Source organism: Alosa alosa, chromosome 16 (genome assembly GCF_017589495.1).
Source record: "Alosa alosa isolate M-15738 ecotype Scorff River chromosome 16, AALO_Geno_1.1, whole genome shotgun sequence".
Classification (NCBI taxonomy): domain Eukaryota; kingdom Metazoa; phylum Chordata; class Actinopteri; order Clupeiformes; family Clupeidae; genus Alosa; species Alosa alosa.
The window spans coordinates 12,904,294-12,919,809 of record NC_063204.1 but is presented as its reverse complement, the minus strand read 5'-3'; the positions used below and the strand labels follow the sequence as shown (position 1 = coordinate 12,919,809).

Sequence of the window (15,516 nt, the reverse complement as noted above, 5' to 3'; positions counted from 1 at the left end):
ATTTTTTTTTAGAACAGCATAGCCCAGTGACAGACAACTTAGATAATTAACTTTAATATGTTTGTATTAAATGTTATTCAAGTACAAAGACATTTTATGTGAGAGTAAGGTATTTGTGTTTTTTTGTCCTTCAATTTATGAGTATGGTGTTTGCATCTGGTTTCCCTAATGTATTTGTGCTAATTTCACATCTTGAGCCTGTTTCTGTTTATCTGGATGTTTTGCCTCATGCCACCCTTGAATCAGTGCCTCACTAGTGCCACCCTTGTTAAAAATGTCTAGAATCGCCACTGTGTATATATAATATTAGGATGGATGGATGGAGCCTAGTTGTAGATAGATAGATAGATAGATAGATACTTTATTGATCCCCAAGGGGAAATTCAAGAAGATTGTAGGCCTAAGCCTAATGTTTAATGTGAAATAAAATAAGTAGCCTAAAAGGCAACATTCGAAATGAGGAGAAATAAGGCAAGATAAGAGTGATTGGGGAGAAAAACTGAGTAGCCTTGGCTATTTTAAAGATCTTAACGTGAACTTAAAATAAAATTTGAGCTGAGACAAGGCTGGTTCCTTGAACCCATTAATCAGCAAGTTTAATTTAATTTTTTTAGTTTTAGTAACTTTAATTTTAGTAACGCCTAGTTGGCGTTACGGACGTGACAGTTTTGCGTGGTATTGCCCCCGTATCGTTATATAAAGCTCTGTTCTCGCTGTCTAGCTTCCTCCTCTTTGAGCAATCGATGATTTGAAAATAACTTACTTATCGTTAACTTAGATATCCATCTGATTGTTTTCGTCCGTCTCTCCTCTCCTCATTTCGTTTCAGGCTATCAGTCTCTTCCCCATAGTAGGCTACTTTACTCACTGACTTCGACTTTATCAAATTCACAGATTTCACTGGCTGAGTAGCAGCAAAGCGAAATGATGGTTCCTGAAGTAAATGCTGTTATCCTAACCAGCGAAACATTTAAGCGCAGCTTTGAAATCTTACGTGAAAATCTAAATTAGGCTATTATGGTCTGGGTCGGATAGGATCGTCCACGGTCGGGACTCGGATCGCGGTCCACCATTTGGTGATCCCTGGTATACACCATACAACAAATATTGTTGGTGAGTTAATCATTTTGGCCATGTCATTTTTTTTACTTTTGATGTATGTTCAGCCCATCTGTAAAATATCTTCATAAAACCTAGTGGAAATTTCGCCTCTATCATTTTCTATGACAATGTGATTTTGTAGCTTTAAGTAGCTACAGTTTGATGTTAACTGTATAAAAGGTTGAATAATTTTAGTGCAATAGAGGCCTACCCTTTATAAAAGGCCCACCAATAATGCTCACCACAATTGGAAATAATTTAAAATAAGAGAAAATTACCCCAGCTTCATGGATGTTTTGGAACCTCCAGCCCTCGTAACAAAAGCCTTCTTGACCTTTGCGGATTCCACAGCTGTCCATCAGAGAAGCGTTCCACAGTGCATAACGTAGGCAGCAAATAAAAAGCAAAATCAATCTATCAGTGTGGTAATAATAGCTCTGAAACTGACACTTTCAGTCATTGATTTTGATTAGCTGAAACGTGTTCCTTTCTGTTGTAATTGTAAGTTACACAAAGTTACACAAGGTTACACATCCTTGTGTACACATCCCTAACGCTAAAGAATGGTAAAAAATGAAGTTGTTACAAGCTGTGGCCAATGTTCCACTTACCATTGTGTGACAGTCTACATTAACTATTTATTGGTGTAGGGGTGTCTTTATAAAACCATCAACTGTGCATAAGTTAAGACAACCAGAGGAATACAATAAATCATCTGTTGGAAATTGATCTTAATGCCTCAATTAAAAAATGAGGAAAAAATCCAACCTTTAAACACACCAATATTCTTTGTGAATGAACCAGGTATCATAAATTAATAAATGTTATTCCTTAAAATACAGGGGGCATAAGTAAGGAACCCCCATGTTAAAATCCATAGAGGCAGGCAGATTTTATTTTTAAAGGCCAGTTATTGAATGGACTCAGGATCCTATGCATCCTGATAAAGTTCCCTTGGCCTTTGTAATTAAAAGATAGATAGATAACCCCACATCACATACCCTTCACCATACCTAGATATATCATGGTTTTATATTAGGCTAATAGCTGGTTTGATTTGCATGCTACAGATTCTATTAATTGCAAAAGAAATGTTGACTGGTAAGTTATTCATGACTGCAGATGCTGACTGGCCTATTTCACGATCCCTCGACCACAGCAACGCTACTTCCTAGTTTACCTGGGTTACAAGAATGCCCTTTCACTCCTGTTACAATATGCTGTAATTTATAGCAGGTTAAACAAAAGTGAGAACATATTGTGGGGAAAATATACTTACCATTTTGAGTGCAGCTGTTTGTTCAGCAATTTGATCTGATGGTCTAGCGTAGTCTTCCAGAGCTGCCGGCCTCTTTTCAGTGGAATTGAGCTGGAACCAGTTTAAACCAGTGGCAATAACGTTAGCTTCGTCATCTTGACTGACATCCCAAAGACATTTTACAATTCCGTGCAGCATGGCTTAACACCATTCAAAACGTACAGACTAAAGCTGTATAAGGCAAAGTAAGCTAGCAATGTTAAATTGTCTAACGTTAGCTTTATATACAAGCGGCACAGCCAGTGATGTAACTTACAAGTAGCTAACATTAACTAGCTAGCTAACTTTCTGTGCTGCTTCGTCAGGTTGTTCAATGATATATTGAGTCTAAAAATATGCAAGAACGTTAGCAAATTACCAAAATGTTAATGTACCTTCTCTGAGTTTTCGTGGTAGCAAGTTCTGCACAATCCTTCATACCCACACACCGTTTCACTTGGTTTCACTGGGCGCCAAATCTAGACTGCATTTTCTGGTAGGATTCTTCTGCACGCGAGTTTGTCACGTCCGACCATCATAGACCTCTGGAGTCTAACTTGATTTCTCTAACTTGCTAACAAGTCGCAAGTTAGCTCTGGGGTAGCAAAAATCAAATTGTGCCGCCTTCGCATTACCATTGATAATAATATCTACTTTCGAAGGTTGAAGACAAAAAGTGTGTTTAGGAAAACGTCTGCGTCTCCGATTTTGGCTTCGTCTCCCTCTTGGCGAGAATTTAACAGGTGATCTCCTTGTATGGGCATAGATGGTAGCTTTTTTGTAGGCGAACTTCAGAGGTCTGTCAGAGCATCGTCATGTGTGGTGGTCACATCACATGGTTAGGCCTACTGTTTGCAAATGTGAACTTGAAAATATGTGCAATTAAAACAAATAAGCCAATGAAAATCATTTGAGAATTGTTGTACAACAGCTAAGCTCTTACAGATCAGACTAATTTATAAAACAAATAGTTCTGGATGAGCATTACATTAGTTCACTTAGAGAGCTCTCTGATGGATAAGCCTGAGTAAAATATGAGATATATAAATTGAGCAAGTCTGAGTATTGTATAAGCCTTTGCTGAGATCTCTTTGTAAATCAAAAAGGACTAAACTGAGATGACTAGAATGAGAACGGTTCAAGCTTGTGAAGAGATCTCTCTTTACAGAACTGATGGAGCCTAATCTGAGATTTACCAAAATGATCTGAAATGAGAATTGCATGAGTTTACAGAGAGAGCTCTCTGGTGGATCAGCCTGAGTAAAATATGAGATGTATAAATTAGACAACACTGAGCATTATTTAAATATTGATGAGATCTCATTTGTATATTAAAGGGAGTCTACACTGAGATAACTTAACTCTTTTTGCTCCAGAGACAAACCTGAGAAGCGGAGACAAAAGCAATAATCTCATTTTTTATATCACTGTGATCTCATTATTGTCTAGGAGAAACAACTGAGAAAGAGAGGAGCTCTCATTTTAACATTTTCTTTCCTCTGGGCTAGCAGCACACTTTATATCTATCCCCATTTACCACTAAACATATACAACTCCTACAAAGTTTATCTGATCCCCCATTATCCACAAAAATATGGCCATAAAATTTGGGGTTTGACATCAGTCACATGACTGTCACATGACACAACATCCAATATGGATGCCAAATCCTCGGTGGGGGGGTGGCATTGTTTGACAACAGACACATGACTGTCACATGACTTTACATCCAATATGGCTGCCCAGGGTTTGACACCAGTCACATGACTGTCACATGACTCACAAAACAATAACAATAACAAACAACACGTGGTGACAAACCTACATGGCTAATTGCATAAAAAAGGAGGCATGGTTATGACGTGATTTATGACATTTCAGGGGGCGGGGTCTATTTTTGACAGATAGTTCATGATAATTACTACTCTGGGTTCACCCAGCCTAGTCCATAGGCGCCCGATATTGTTTAATTTAATTAGTTTGTGGCCAAACAAGTCCCCAAAATATCATTTTCCATGTGTATGTGCTGGATGGCGTGCGTCCTTTATGAAAGTAAGTGTTTTTTTTAGAGTTACAGACATAATGAGTCATGTTGTAGTGGTCAACATATATGTGCCCCTTTTGTTATTAGAATGCTAAGCGGAGATTTAGTGACAAGCTTAACTCATTGAATGCCAAGATGTTTTCGGGAGCTTTGTCCTAGAGTGCCAGCAATCTAGACCATTGTTGATGATTTTTGTACAGCCACAGCATATTCTGTGTTATAGCTATGAACACATACAATGGCTCGTCTAAAAGGTGAGACTTTAAGCTCTCGGTAGGTGCAAACCGTGTATTTCTACACGCCTCTGTTCCTGAGAAATCCCAAGCTAAACAGTGGCTAGTTCGGTGGCAAACAGTGGCAAAATCGCTGTTTTTTTAATGGAGATATAACGTCTTTAATGAAATATGAAGTGTTGCCTGTTACTTACTTGTGTAAACTTTCTGGGAAGTGATCAGCGAGACCTGGCGAGACTGCCACCTAGTGATAGACCCACGAAAATGGCCTGGTTTTGACCTGACGTGCATGCGTCTCTGATTCGACCCAAAGCAACAACCGAGTTATGATAAAATGTCCAGATAAAATGTCCAGATTGTGCGTTTTCATGAGTTTTCGATCGTCATATATTTTATTTCCATTCATCACAGAGTTCCCAAAATCACATATAAGGTGTGTTAGAGTGTCTAGTTTAGTAATTAAAAAAAAAAGCTAAAAACATAATATTACGTTTTTGGCACTCAATGAGTTAACAAACACATCCTCAGTTGGCCAATGAATTTCAGCAAGGGAACTATGTGGTCCACAAGACCCACAGAGTTTTCCGGATTGGCTTTTGATCAAGCCCATGAACAGGCCAATGCAATTGTCAAAGGTGATGGTGGTGCCATTGGAATAACTGAGAACCCATCAGCCCAAATGTGTGTCTGACAAAACCAAAGTACCACCTAACTGGAAAAGCTTCCTGCGAGACAATGACAACAAGACTGAACGTTTTGGGTTTCTAGCTTACCTAATTGTGACTTGGTGTCCAGACAATGTGGTGATTGTGACCAAAGAAGAAAATGTTCTTAAACCTGACAGCCTGGAAGGCCTTAGTCCTTGCAACCATGAAGAGGCTGACACTAGAATCTTTTTGCATGCACTTCATGCAGTTGTGTGTAACCTGCATTGTGTTGAACCTGTGCGAATCAGCCCTGCACACGCCCGGAACCCGCGAACAGCAGCACCTTGGATTGGGAGTCGAGCGTGCTGACAATCGAGCTAAAAGCCCAGGCTACTAGCTTGCATGCCAGCAGCACTCTTGAGGCGTCGGGGAGTGAGGTTTACCAACGTTCCACACACACAGCTAGCTACATGCGCAACAGAAGAAATCTGTGTTGATTAAGGCCTGTGACACAGATATTCTTGCTATTGCACTCAGTGTTTTTGGGACTCTATGGGATGCAGGCTTAGAGGAGCTGTGGATTGAATTTGGTCATGGTAAGTCTGTCAGATGGCGTCCACGTCCACGTCCACCCCTGTCCCTGACAACGTTACCGTTATCGGCTCCAACACCCCCCTTGTTTGTATTTGATGTGGCTGGGCTGTGTGTGTGCGCTTGACTGCGTGTTTCAATGTATTTTACGTCGTGGCTGGCTAGGGCTGTGTGTTAACAATGTATAATGATGTGGCTGTGTACGTGCGCGCCAAACTCTAGGCTACAATGTTTCATGAGTTCAGAGTTCGGGAGTTGCACATTTTAGGCTGACCTGGGTACCACTTTAAGTAATTAATTGATGGTAATAATACAATATTTCATGGTTGATTTTTTTTGTGCATTGCCCCATGTTTGTAGGCCTCCAAACTTGGCCACTTGTTTTTGTATGTTGGTACAGTGCCACAGTGCCCATGATCGAAGTACATGAAAGTCCTACGCCGGCTTGAACTACTTTCGTGGCCACGCCCCCTCCCCGATCATCAACAGACCCACCCTCCCCATGTCCCATCGACCCAGCTTCATGAGAGAGCACAAATTCCATTATTTCAAACACACTATTTTATTTATTCTAGAACCCTATAGTAAATAATAATAAATAATAATAACATAAATTATAATAATAATTTCACCCAAATGGGCCCTTTGAACAGCAGTGGCTCATTCTGCTCTAAACAAACAGAAAACAACCAAATGAGAAAAAGCACATTTAGCCCCAAAATGGTCTCTTGAACAGTGGTGGTTCTATCCATGTGTGTGTGTGTGTGTGTTTATGAGTGATGTTGTGTGTTGTGTAAGTGTTTGTGGCAGATTTTGATGCCTTGATGACTGATACTGGGGGCTCCCATTTAAAGCACTATGGTTCAATGTCAGCCATTTTCACAGTCATGAGGCCATCCTTAAAAAAAATATTCTTGTTTGCAGTAACAGCCAAAAATTTTAAAAAATGGGTCGGTAGGTAGGTCAATATTTATTTTTTTCAAGATTCATAAAAAAAAAAACTAAAATTTTGGTCATGGTGATTACGTAGGTATGAATTTAAACAAATGTGCATATTGTGACGTAACTGACTGGGTCCTCAACCCGTGCCTTCAGGCGCATCACTGCAAACCTCAATCTGATGCAGGTTATGTAGACCAGCCTTTCTCAAACTTCTTTGACCTGAGGCCCAGTCATGGCAGACTTTGGGGTCATAGGGCTCATCTACACGCATCCAACCCCCTCCCTCCAAATCAAATTGTCATTATCATTATCACAATCATTATTATGCCCATATTGTTATACATGCACTTTCACTTAAATGTTTTGTGACATGCACATCAGAGGACTGCTTTACTAATGTAAGATATAATTAGTTTCATTGCTTTTGCATGGTTACATGATGCTTGCATAAGAAAAGAAATACTTCTCAAAACAGCAACAATTATATGGGTGCTATTGTTTTGGGATGTTTCCCTCATGCAACCATCATACATTGGTAGGAAATGGAGAAAAAAAATACATGTTTTTTTTATTGAAGTTTAATTTGAATGCCTGAATGTAAGGATTCAGGAAACACAATACCAGCTTTTTTGGCGAGCAGATAGGCGTAAATCACTGATCTGTTGATCTTTAACAGATATAGAAAGAAGGCTACAATAGCTTTTGGCCACGTTATATTCAAATTTGACTATACAATGCTCAGTGCTATACAGTCTCTGCTCTGTTTCTATGGAAGTTCCAAAAATCAACATTGTTCTATTAAGTGTCGTTAAACAATTAAATAGCATTCAACAGGTTGAAGCGGAGCTTCGATACCAACGTTATCGATTAGTTTCAGTTTCTCTCGTGCAGACGCCTGCATTGAATGAACGCTCATACCACCACTTTATAGACCCATTTACATCCGACGTCAGCAAATATTTGCGCGCGCATTTTGGCAACAGAAGTCGTGTTATTTTCCAGCAGTTCTGATTGAGGAAGAGGAGGTAGCAACCAGTTAGTAGGTATTCACGAACTGTATAAGGCATCAACATGTCAGGTTGTTGCGTGTATGGTTGTACTAACTGCTATTCAACCAGTGGACTTAAGTTTTATAGGATTCCGACAGGACCACGACCATTTCAGAGCAACCGAAGGCGTCTGTGGCTGCAAGCTATTGTGGACTGGAATGAGGACATCATCAAAAATGCTCGTGTCTGCGGCGCCCACTTTATATCAGGTAAGGTTATCTATCTAGATAGGCTACTCTTTAATATTACAGGAAAGCCTTGTTTACATTTATGATTGTATGATGTAGAATAATAATAAAATGCAGCTTAAATTGGATAGACTGGAGTTAGATTTAGCTAGTAGTAGCTGCTAGCTTGCTATGCAGCTTAAAAGTTTGATAGCTTGCTAGCTAAACAGACGTGTTTGTGTTTTATTTTTGCAGGCGAGATGTCATTGGACTCTAGTAGTCCTGATTTTGTGCCATCTGTGTTTACATACACAAAACAAAGCCAGAACCCAGGTGCAAAGATGGACAGGTAGGATTAGAGTTGCCCTCCTCGGTCGTTTTTTGTATTGTTTGTTTTCCCCTAAGCCATACCTGTCAACCCTGTGACTTAACCTCGAATTCCCTTCAGTTAACTGATGTGTCCAAAGTAGAAACGCTAGATAATCTTCCAATCTTTTGCTTTGTTCATGGTGCATTCACCGACTGATTTGGCGACTTCTGGATTAGCGAAAACATTTGACACGTAACGTTAGATCTAGCTTTGCTGCTCCACCTCGTTTAGGTGCTGCATTTTGTTTTTAATAAGCTTACAGCTGCTGTTTTGAGACATGTGGCTGAGTCTACCTGTATATTTCTGCTGTTACTGTAGGTACACATAGGAAAAGGAGGAGAGAAGACGGACCTAGTGCTGCAGCAAACCAACGTGCTCCTTCTGAAACTCCAGAACCTCCAGAACAAGAATGCAGCATGGATCATTGTCCTGGTATGAATATATTAATTATCATCTTACAATTAACTGATTGATTGTCACAGTTCCCACCCTCACTGAAAGAGTCAGTTTGCTCGTAGTGTGTGTGTGTGTGTGTGTGTGTGTGAGCGTGCGCGTGCTCCTGCAAGGCCCACTGTCCCCTGGATGGGTTAAATGCAGAGGAGAAATCTCTCCCTGGGATCAATAATGTATCTTCTTTTTTCCACCGACCAATTACTCTTTCTACATGGATCCTCACAAGAGAAAGTTGTCTAGTTCTGTCCACTTCCTGTGCAGAAAGCTGCTTCTTTCCTTTTGTGAAATGAGGGATACGTAGGGTTGCACCATAGGCCGCAAGCTCGTCTCTGATGAGAAATCAATAATGTATCTTCTTTTCTGTCATGTTTGGAAAATTCATTGTGTGGAACTGTGAAATACCCTGGATTGTGAACTTGTTTTCATTGGTTACCGCACATGTTAATTTTTCATTTTTCTATATTAAAGCTGAAGAGGACATCCCAGTTCCAAGGAGAGAATATGATGATCTGAACCTGAAATACTGTCAACTTCAGGAGGACTATGTCAACCTGCGACAGGAATTGGAGACACTACGAGCAGAAAATGTAAAGCTGAAAGAGGATCTACACAAATCTACATTCTCCTACACCACTGTTAAATGCAACATTACACAATTGCTTTTTCTCACAGGACTGACCTCTGTGGTCTTTGAGTGGCTGATTACCAAAATAATGGGAAGCGTAGAGAGAATTCACAACAAACTTACAGTAGAGGACCACCTATTGATTATATTGATGAAATTAAGGTTGGGCCTATGCAATACTGACTTGGCTTATAGATTTCCGGTATCAAAAACCACCATATCAAATATTTTGCGGAGCTGGGTCCCTGCTATGGCCTTCATCCTCAAGCCACTCATTAAATGGCCAAGTAAGGGTGCAATACTGAAAAATATGCCAAAAATATTCAAGCGCAACTTTAAAAGATGCAGGTGCATAATAGATTGCACCGAAATTTTCAAAGCTAGACCTAGTAGTCTGACTGCCAGGGCCCAGACATGGTCAAACTATAAACACAACAACACCATTAAATATTTGATCGCCATCAGTCCAGCTGGTGCAATTTCATTTCTGTCTCCTGGGTGGGGAGGAAGGGTCTCAGACAAGCAGATCACTAATGAGTCAGGTTTCCTAAAACTTTTGGAGCCTAGGGATGAGGTTTTAGCTGACAGAGGATTTCTCATCAGAGACGAGCTTGCGGCCTATGGTGCAACCCTACGTATCCCTCATTTCACAAAAGGAAAGAAGCAGCTTTCTGCACAGGAAGTGGACACAGCTAGACAACTTTCCCGTGTAAGGATCCATGTAGAAAGAGTAATTGGTCGGTGGAAAAACTTTAAGATTTTGCAGACAGTTATTCCAGTGTCGCAGGTTAACATACTAGATGATGTTGTTATTGTATGTGGTGCCCTCACAAACCTCTGTAAGAGTGTTGTTCCCAAATGAGTTACACATAAACATGTATGACATGTAAAGGGATTTTACTTTTTGTAAAACATGTATTTAGGCTTACTGTTACAGTTCTTCTCTGTTACTTAATGAATTTTAATAAACCTCCCCACATTGGCTGATACTGGTGTGTGTAATGGTCCTTCCCCTCCACCCAGATTATCTCAACAATTCTGAGTGTAGTTTAACTTTTTTATTTGTAATGTTGTTACTAATGAGTTTCATTCCATTTTCATTTCATTAAACAATAACAACATGGATAGTAGGAGTATGTACAATATATTATAATCAAACTGGTTTTGTATGTTGTAAACAATAATACTTTTAGGTCTAAATTATATCTATTGATACATACATTGAATTAAAGAGTACAACTTTTAAATATCTTGTTGCACTGAAGTGCATAGACACAGCAGTCAATAACACAAACATTTACACGATGGGATCTTTAATCTATATATATGATCTGGAATAGTTATTACTGTAGATAGTCAGTACATCATTTAACTTTTATCTAACTTCAAAAACAAAGGAAAAACATTCCATAACCAACATCTAACACCATATCTGGTCTTTTATCACAATACATCATATTGCCCACTCGTACATGAAGGCATTCAAGCCTCTACCCTCACACATTTCCTACACAACCATGTTGCCCGCTTCCTTTTTATTTGTGCACAACTGTAGTGAATGTGGTTGTTGCATTTGGCACAGATTATCATTTTACCAAAATCTGGTCTTTCACAGTATTCACAGGCTCTCTGTGACACCAAGACAGGATCATGTCTTCTTGTTAGTAATTTCATGCAACACATTTGAGATAAAGAAGTCATGTGCTTTTGGCAAAGCCTCCTGGAGAAACTCTTCATTTCTTATTATGCGTTGCACAATGAACTTCTCCTTCGTCCACAACACAAAGTCACAATAGCTTACATCACAGACAAAGATGTGAAGTTGAGTTTGATAATAGTATGTGTGCGAATGTTTCAACGAAAATGACTTGTCCAGACAAAACTGCTTGTCTTCTGTACATCCTTGAAGGCTATTCCTATATTTGTAGGGACACTTTATCTCTACCACCCCTTTGCCACAGCAGGAACATCTTACAATCCCATCTGGCGATGATCCAAGGTGTGGCTCAGAAGGTTGTACTACTAAGCCACATGAGCTGATGCTGAAATCTGGATGGCTTTGGGACATAAATGCAGTGTAGGCTTGTCTTGCTGTTTCCTCCATGTTTTGACCTCAGAGCACAGATGGGACATTTAACTCTGTTTTGTTGTACTGCATTATATCATTTAGGTATGTTTTGCTTATCTTGTCAGTTGTGGTAGCATGGTGAAGTTTGGTGCTTGTGATCCGACCAGCCCTATAGGTGTGCCACTCATTTGACTTTGACTGTTGCCGTGTCACAAATTCCAGTTTCTCACATTGCTGAGGTTGTAGTGTTGTTTTTAGTTTATGAAATGTATCTTCACATTTCACCTGCATGTCCTGTGGTGAGAGCTCCCTTAGTGTTGCATCCCATAAAGCTGTCAAGGGCTCAGGTAAGTCTGGATGTTCCTCTGAATCAGTGTCAGATGATGCTGTGTCCGTGTCACTGTTTTCAAGGCTTGTCAGCACTGCAGCACCTGGGTCCACATCCCGCAGTTTCGAATGTCATCATCTGTCAACACTGACAATAGAGCAACAAAAGACACAATCAGTGTGCTTCATAAGAATATTTCTAAAACCAGACCAGTTAAGCTGTAGATAACAATCTAATTTCTAGAATCAGTAATCTGAAGACATTCAAACTAACATAATAGTGAAACTATTCAAACTGAGTGTGTTAATGAAAAATCAGCCATGTTGGTCTGTCAGCCTGTTCATTTTTGCATTATCAACACCTTTCTCAGGCTATTATTGTGTCAAAACACTGAAAAGAAATCCCGAGAATTAATTAAACGCACAATGGCAAAAGGAAACTTATCTAGGCTCTGTCAACTATTATACACTACATGCCTCTGGGTGTGATACTATTCTTCCTAGTAGATGTTGAAGCTGCTGAAAGTTGCCTGCCTAGCCTTTTTGGTTTCTGGAAGCAGATATCCCTCAATGGAGCCGGTGTGACTTCTTTCCTGCTGACATCTTTCCACATGCACACTCCAGAAGTAACCGCTTCTTTCTCTGTCCTTCCCATCCTACCATATAACTCAACTTTGAACTAGATGTACCGCATAGCGGTACAAAATATGACCGCCGCTCAGTCCTGTACATCCGTTCCGCGAAAATAAATCACACTTCAATTTGTCTCCATATTTTACTCCATCCCCCACTCTTGAAACTTTTGTGTATGCTTGTTTGGCATGTCTGAGTGTGTGTGTGCGGCTGCACAGAAAGTACCCTACTGGTGCTGAAAAGGTGAATAGATTGTAGAATAGCCAAAGAAGATGTAGAATTGTTATAAAACCTTTAAAATCTCTAAACAATCACAAGTAGGGCAGTTCATCACAGTTCATCCATTGCAACTGGATTGATGAAAGGTCACTTACACCTGTAGGCTACATTGTATTTGGGAAAAGCAAAAGGTATCAGCATAATGTTATTTATTTATTTATTTTTATGTATTTATAAACAAAAAACATCTCTGTCAGTTCCATGCCGTTTTCAACAGCTATCAAAAACAAAGGTCATTTTTGGATGGATGGATTTTTTGTGAATGTTTCTTCTTCTACATAAGATTTTAGTCATCTTTAGTTCATGTAATACTTTATTGTCAATGCACAAATTAAGTAACAGTAGTCTGAAACGTTATTGTTAATGCACAAATTAAGTAACAGTAGCCTAGTCTGAAACGAAGTGCTGTTTTACATCTAACCAGTGGTGCAAATAACTGACATGTCCAAATGGGCCTTGATGAAATGCGTCGCTAGACTGTTCATACACATTTTAACGGGCCAAAGTTGAAGAGCTTTTGTCCGTTATTGTTAGTGCAAATATAGGCTGATTCATGTTCCCTTGCATTGTTTAACTGAGGTCCATGGCTAGTCTGGCTTTCATCAGACCAAGCTCAATCTTTTAATAAATCAAAAAATAATAAATAGCGGGCAGATCAGGCTGGGTTCACCCAGCCTAGTCCATAGGCACCCGATATTGTTTAATTTTCCGATTGAGATATACACGCTCTGGCTATTCTAAATGCAAAAATGCATCAGGGAGTTATGACAAAACGGTAACTAACAAACTAGATCCTAATAGAAAGTTGTTAGCTTCCCTAAGCTACAGGTAGGATTATAAGGTAGGCCTATTGACAACATAAATTGTCAATAGGCTATGCTGGCGACACAAATAAAATCTCCTTTGGAAACCAATGGCTTACGCCTTACAGTATCAAGCGGACTTAAACTGTCATATCGTGGCGAAAAGTTCTAATAACATTCACGCAGCTCCATGAGTCAAGGAAAGCGCAAATGAAGTAGCCACTTCTAAATGGGACCTACTACACAGTAGCTTAAGGTGTTTTGCTAAAACAGCCATAATGAAATGAAGGTGTCATTGTTTGGATACTTCACACACACGTGCTTTTTAATTTCACAGACTACAACTACCAAGCTGTAATCAAAGCACATCGATTCCCCTCTCACACCCTGCACGCACTTAAAACAAAATAAACAGGCGTCTCAGTCTCACGCATGTATAGGCAAAACTGCATCAGACCGGTGTAACGTTGGTAAATCTTCCATTGCACAGAATGATTTTGTAGCACGTGCAATAAATGACAGTCGAAAGATACAAACAGTGCTGCTATACATTTGCTTGGTATAACCCGAATTTATAGTTTTCTACAAATGCAATAAATCAAATGCCTCCATCACTCAACCAACGCTACTTGGTAACATTACCTAGGTCCTTATTGATATTACAAGATTAACGTGCCTGCAGTAAAACCAAGCATGTCCGATAAACATCCTCAGATTTATTTCGCTTCAAGAAGAAATGGGAATTACACTTCATGTGAACATCGTCCTATCCTTATTAGATGTTCGCTGCGGTAAATTACAGTCCTTGTATGAAGCGTCCATTGTTTTTCCACCCCTTTTAACTTCCAACAAAATTACGTCTCACTGCAACGATCGCCATCTAGTGGACAAAGCGACTACTTCGCCAATACTGAAAATGCAGCCATGATGATGATGATGAATATTTATTTTGGCTTTCTTTTAATCCTACTGATTTACCGGGGCAAATCACAAATGAGTGATTATGAGCCAGGTTTATGTGGGCCCTTGAGACCAACATACCATAAAAGATTCACAGAGAACTGTGTCTGCCCTACCCTCCTTCGGGGGTCCAGTCCAGCGGGGGCTGCAGATGAAAACTAAAAATGACGGTTCCATGCTATCCATATGGGGGTACATGCTCACCAAGTTTTGTGTACCCGGTCTTTCAGTGTCCCGGGAATCCTTGTTGGTGTGCGTCACTAAATGTACACATAAATTATTTTATTGTAAGGCCCCCATGAACGAAAGTACACAAAACTTGGCATGCATTCAGAGGGTGTCATAATGATCCTACACGTTTAATTTTGTGCAGTTTGACCTTGTCAGCCAGAGATATTGAGATGAAAACACCTAATTTTATGCTTTTAAATTTTTAACTAGGTGGCGCTATACATGAAATAAGTGGTAATGGGATGGGTTGACATGCCCCCTTAAGACCAACATACAAAAAAAAAGGTGGACCTCCTAGGCCCCACGGTTCTCGAGATATTCACAGAAAACTGTCTCCGGCCACCTACAGGCCAGTTGGTGTATAGTAACATAAATTAATTTATTGTGTGGCCCCCATGAACGGAATTCCACAAAACTTGGCGTGCATACAGAGGGTGTCATAATGATCCTACACTTCCAATTTCGTGCAGTTTTGACTATGTTAGGTCACAGATACCTTCAATTACACCACCTCATTTTTACTTTTTGTGTTTAACTAGGTGGCGCTATACATGAAATGAGTGGTTATGGAATGCGTTGACATGGCCCCTTGAGATCAACATACAAAAAATAATGGTTCTCCTAAACCTTACGGTTCTCGAGATATTCACAGAAAACTGTGTCTGCCCTACCCTCCTTTAGGGGTGCAGTCCAGCG

At 39.8% G+C, this 15,516-nt stretch overlaps 1 protein-coding gene across 1 annotated transcript; it reads left to right on the top strand.

Moving 5' to 3' along the window:
* Positions 1–8,057: 8,057 nt before the first annotated feature.
* Positions 8,058–10,666, top strand: LOC125309299. The gene is made up of 4 exons (XM_048266103.1): positions 8,058–8,113; positions 8,327–8,420; positions 8,760–8,873; positions 9,363–10,666. The coding sequence occupies exons 1-4, from the start codon at positions 8,063–8,065 to the stop codon at positions 10,379–10,381; spliced, it is 1,278 nt and encodes a 425-aa protein (XP_048122060.1). The 5' UTR covers positions 8,058–8,062; the 3' UTR covers positions 10,382–10,666.
* The last annotated feature ends 4,850 nt before the right edge of the window (positions 10,667–15,516 follow it).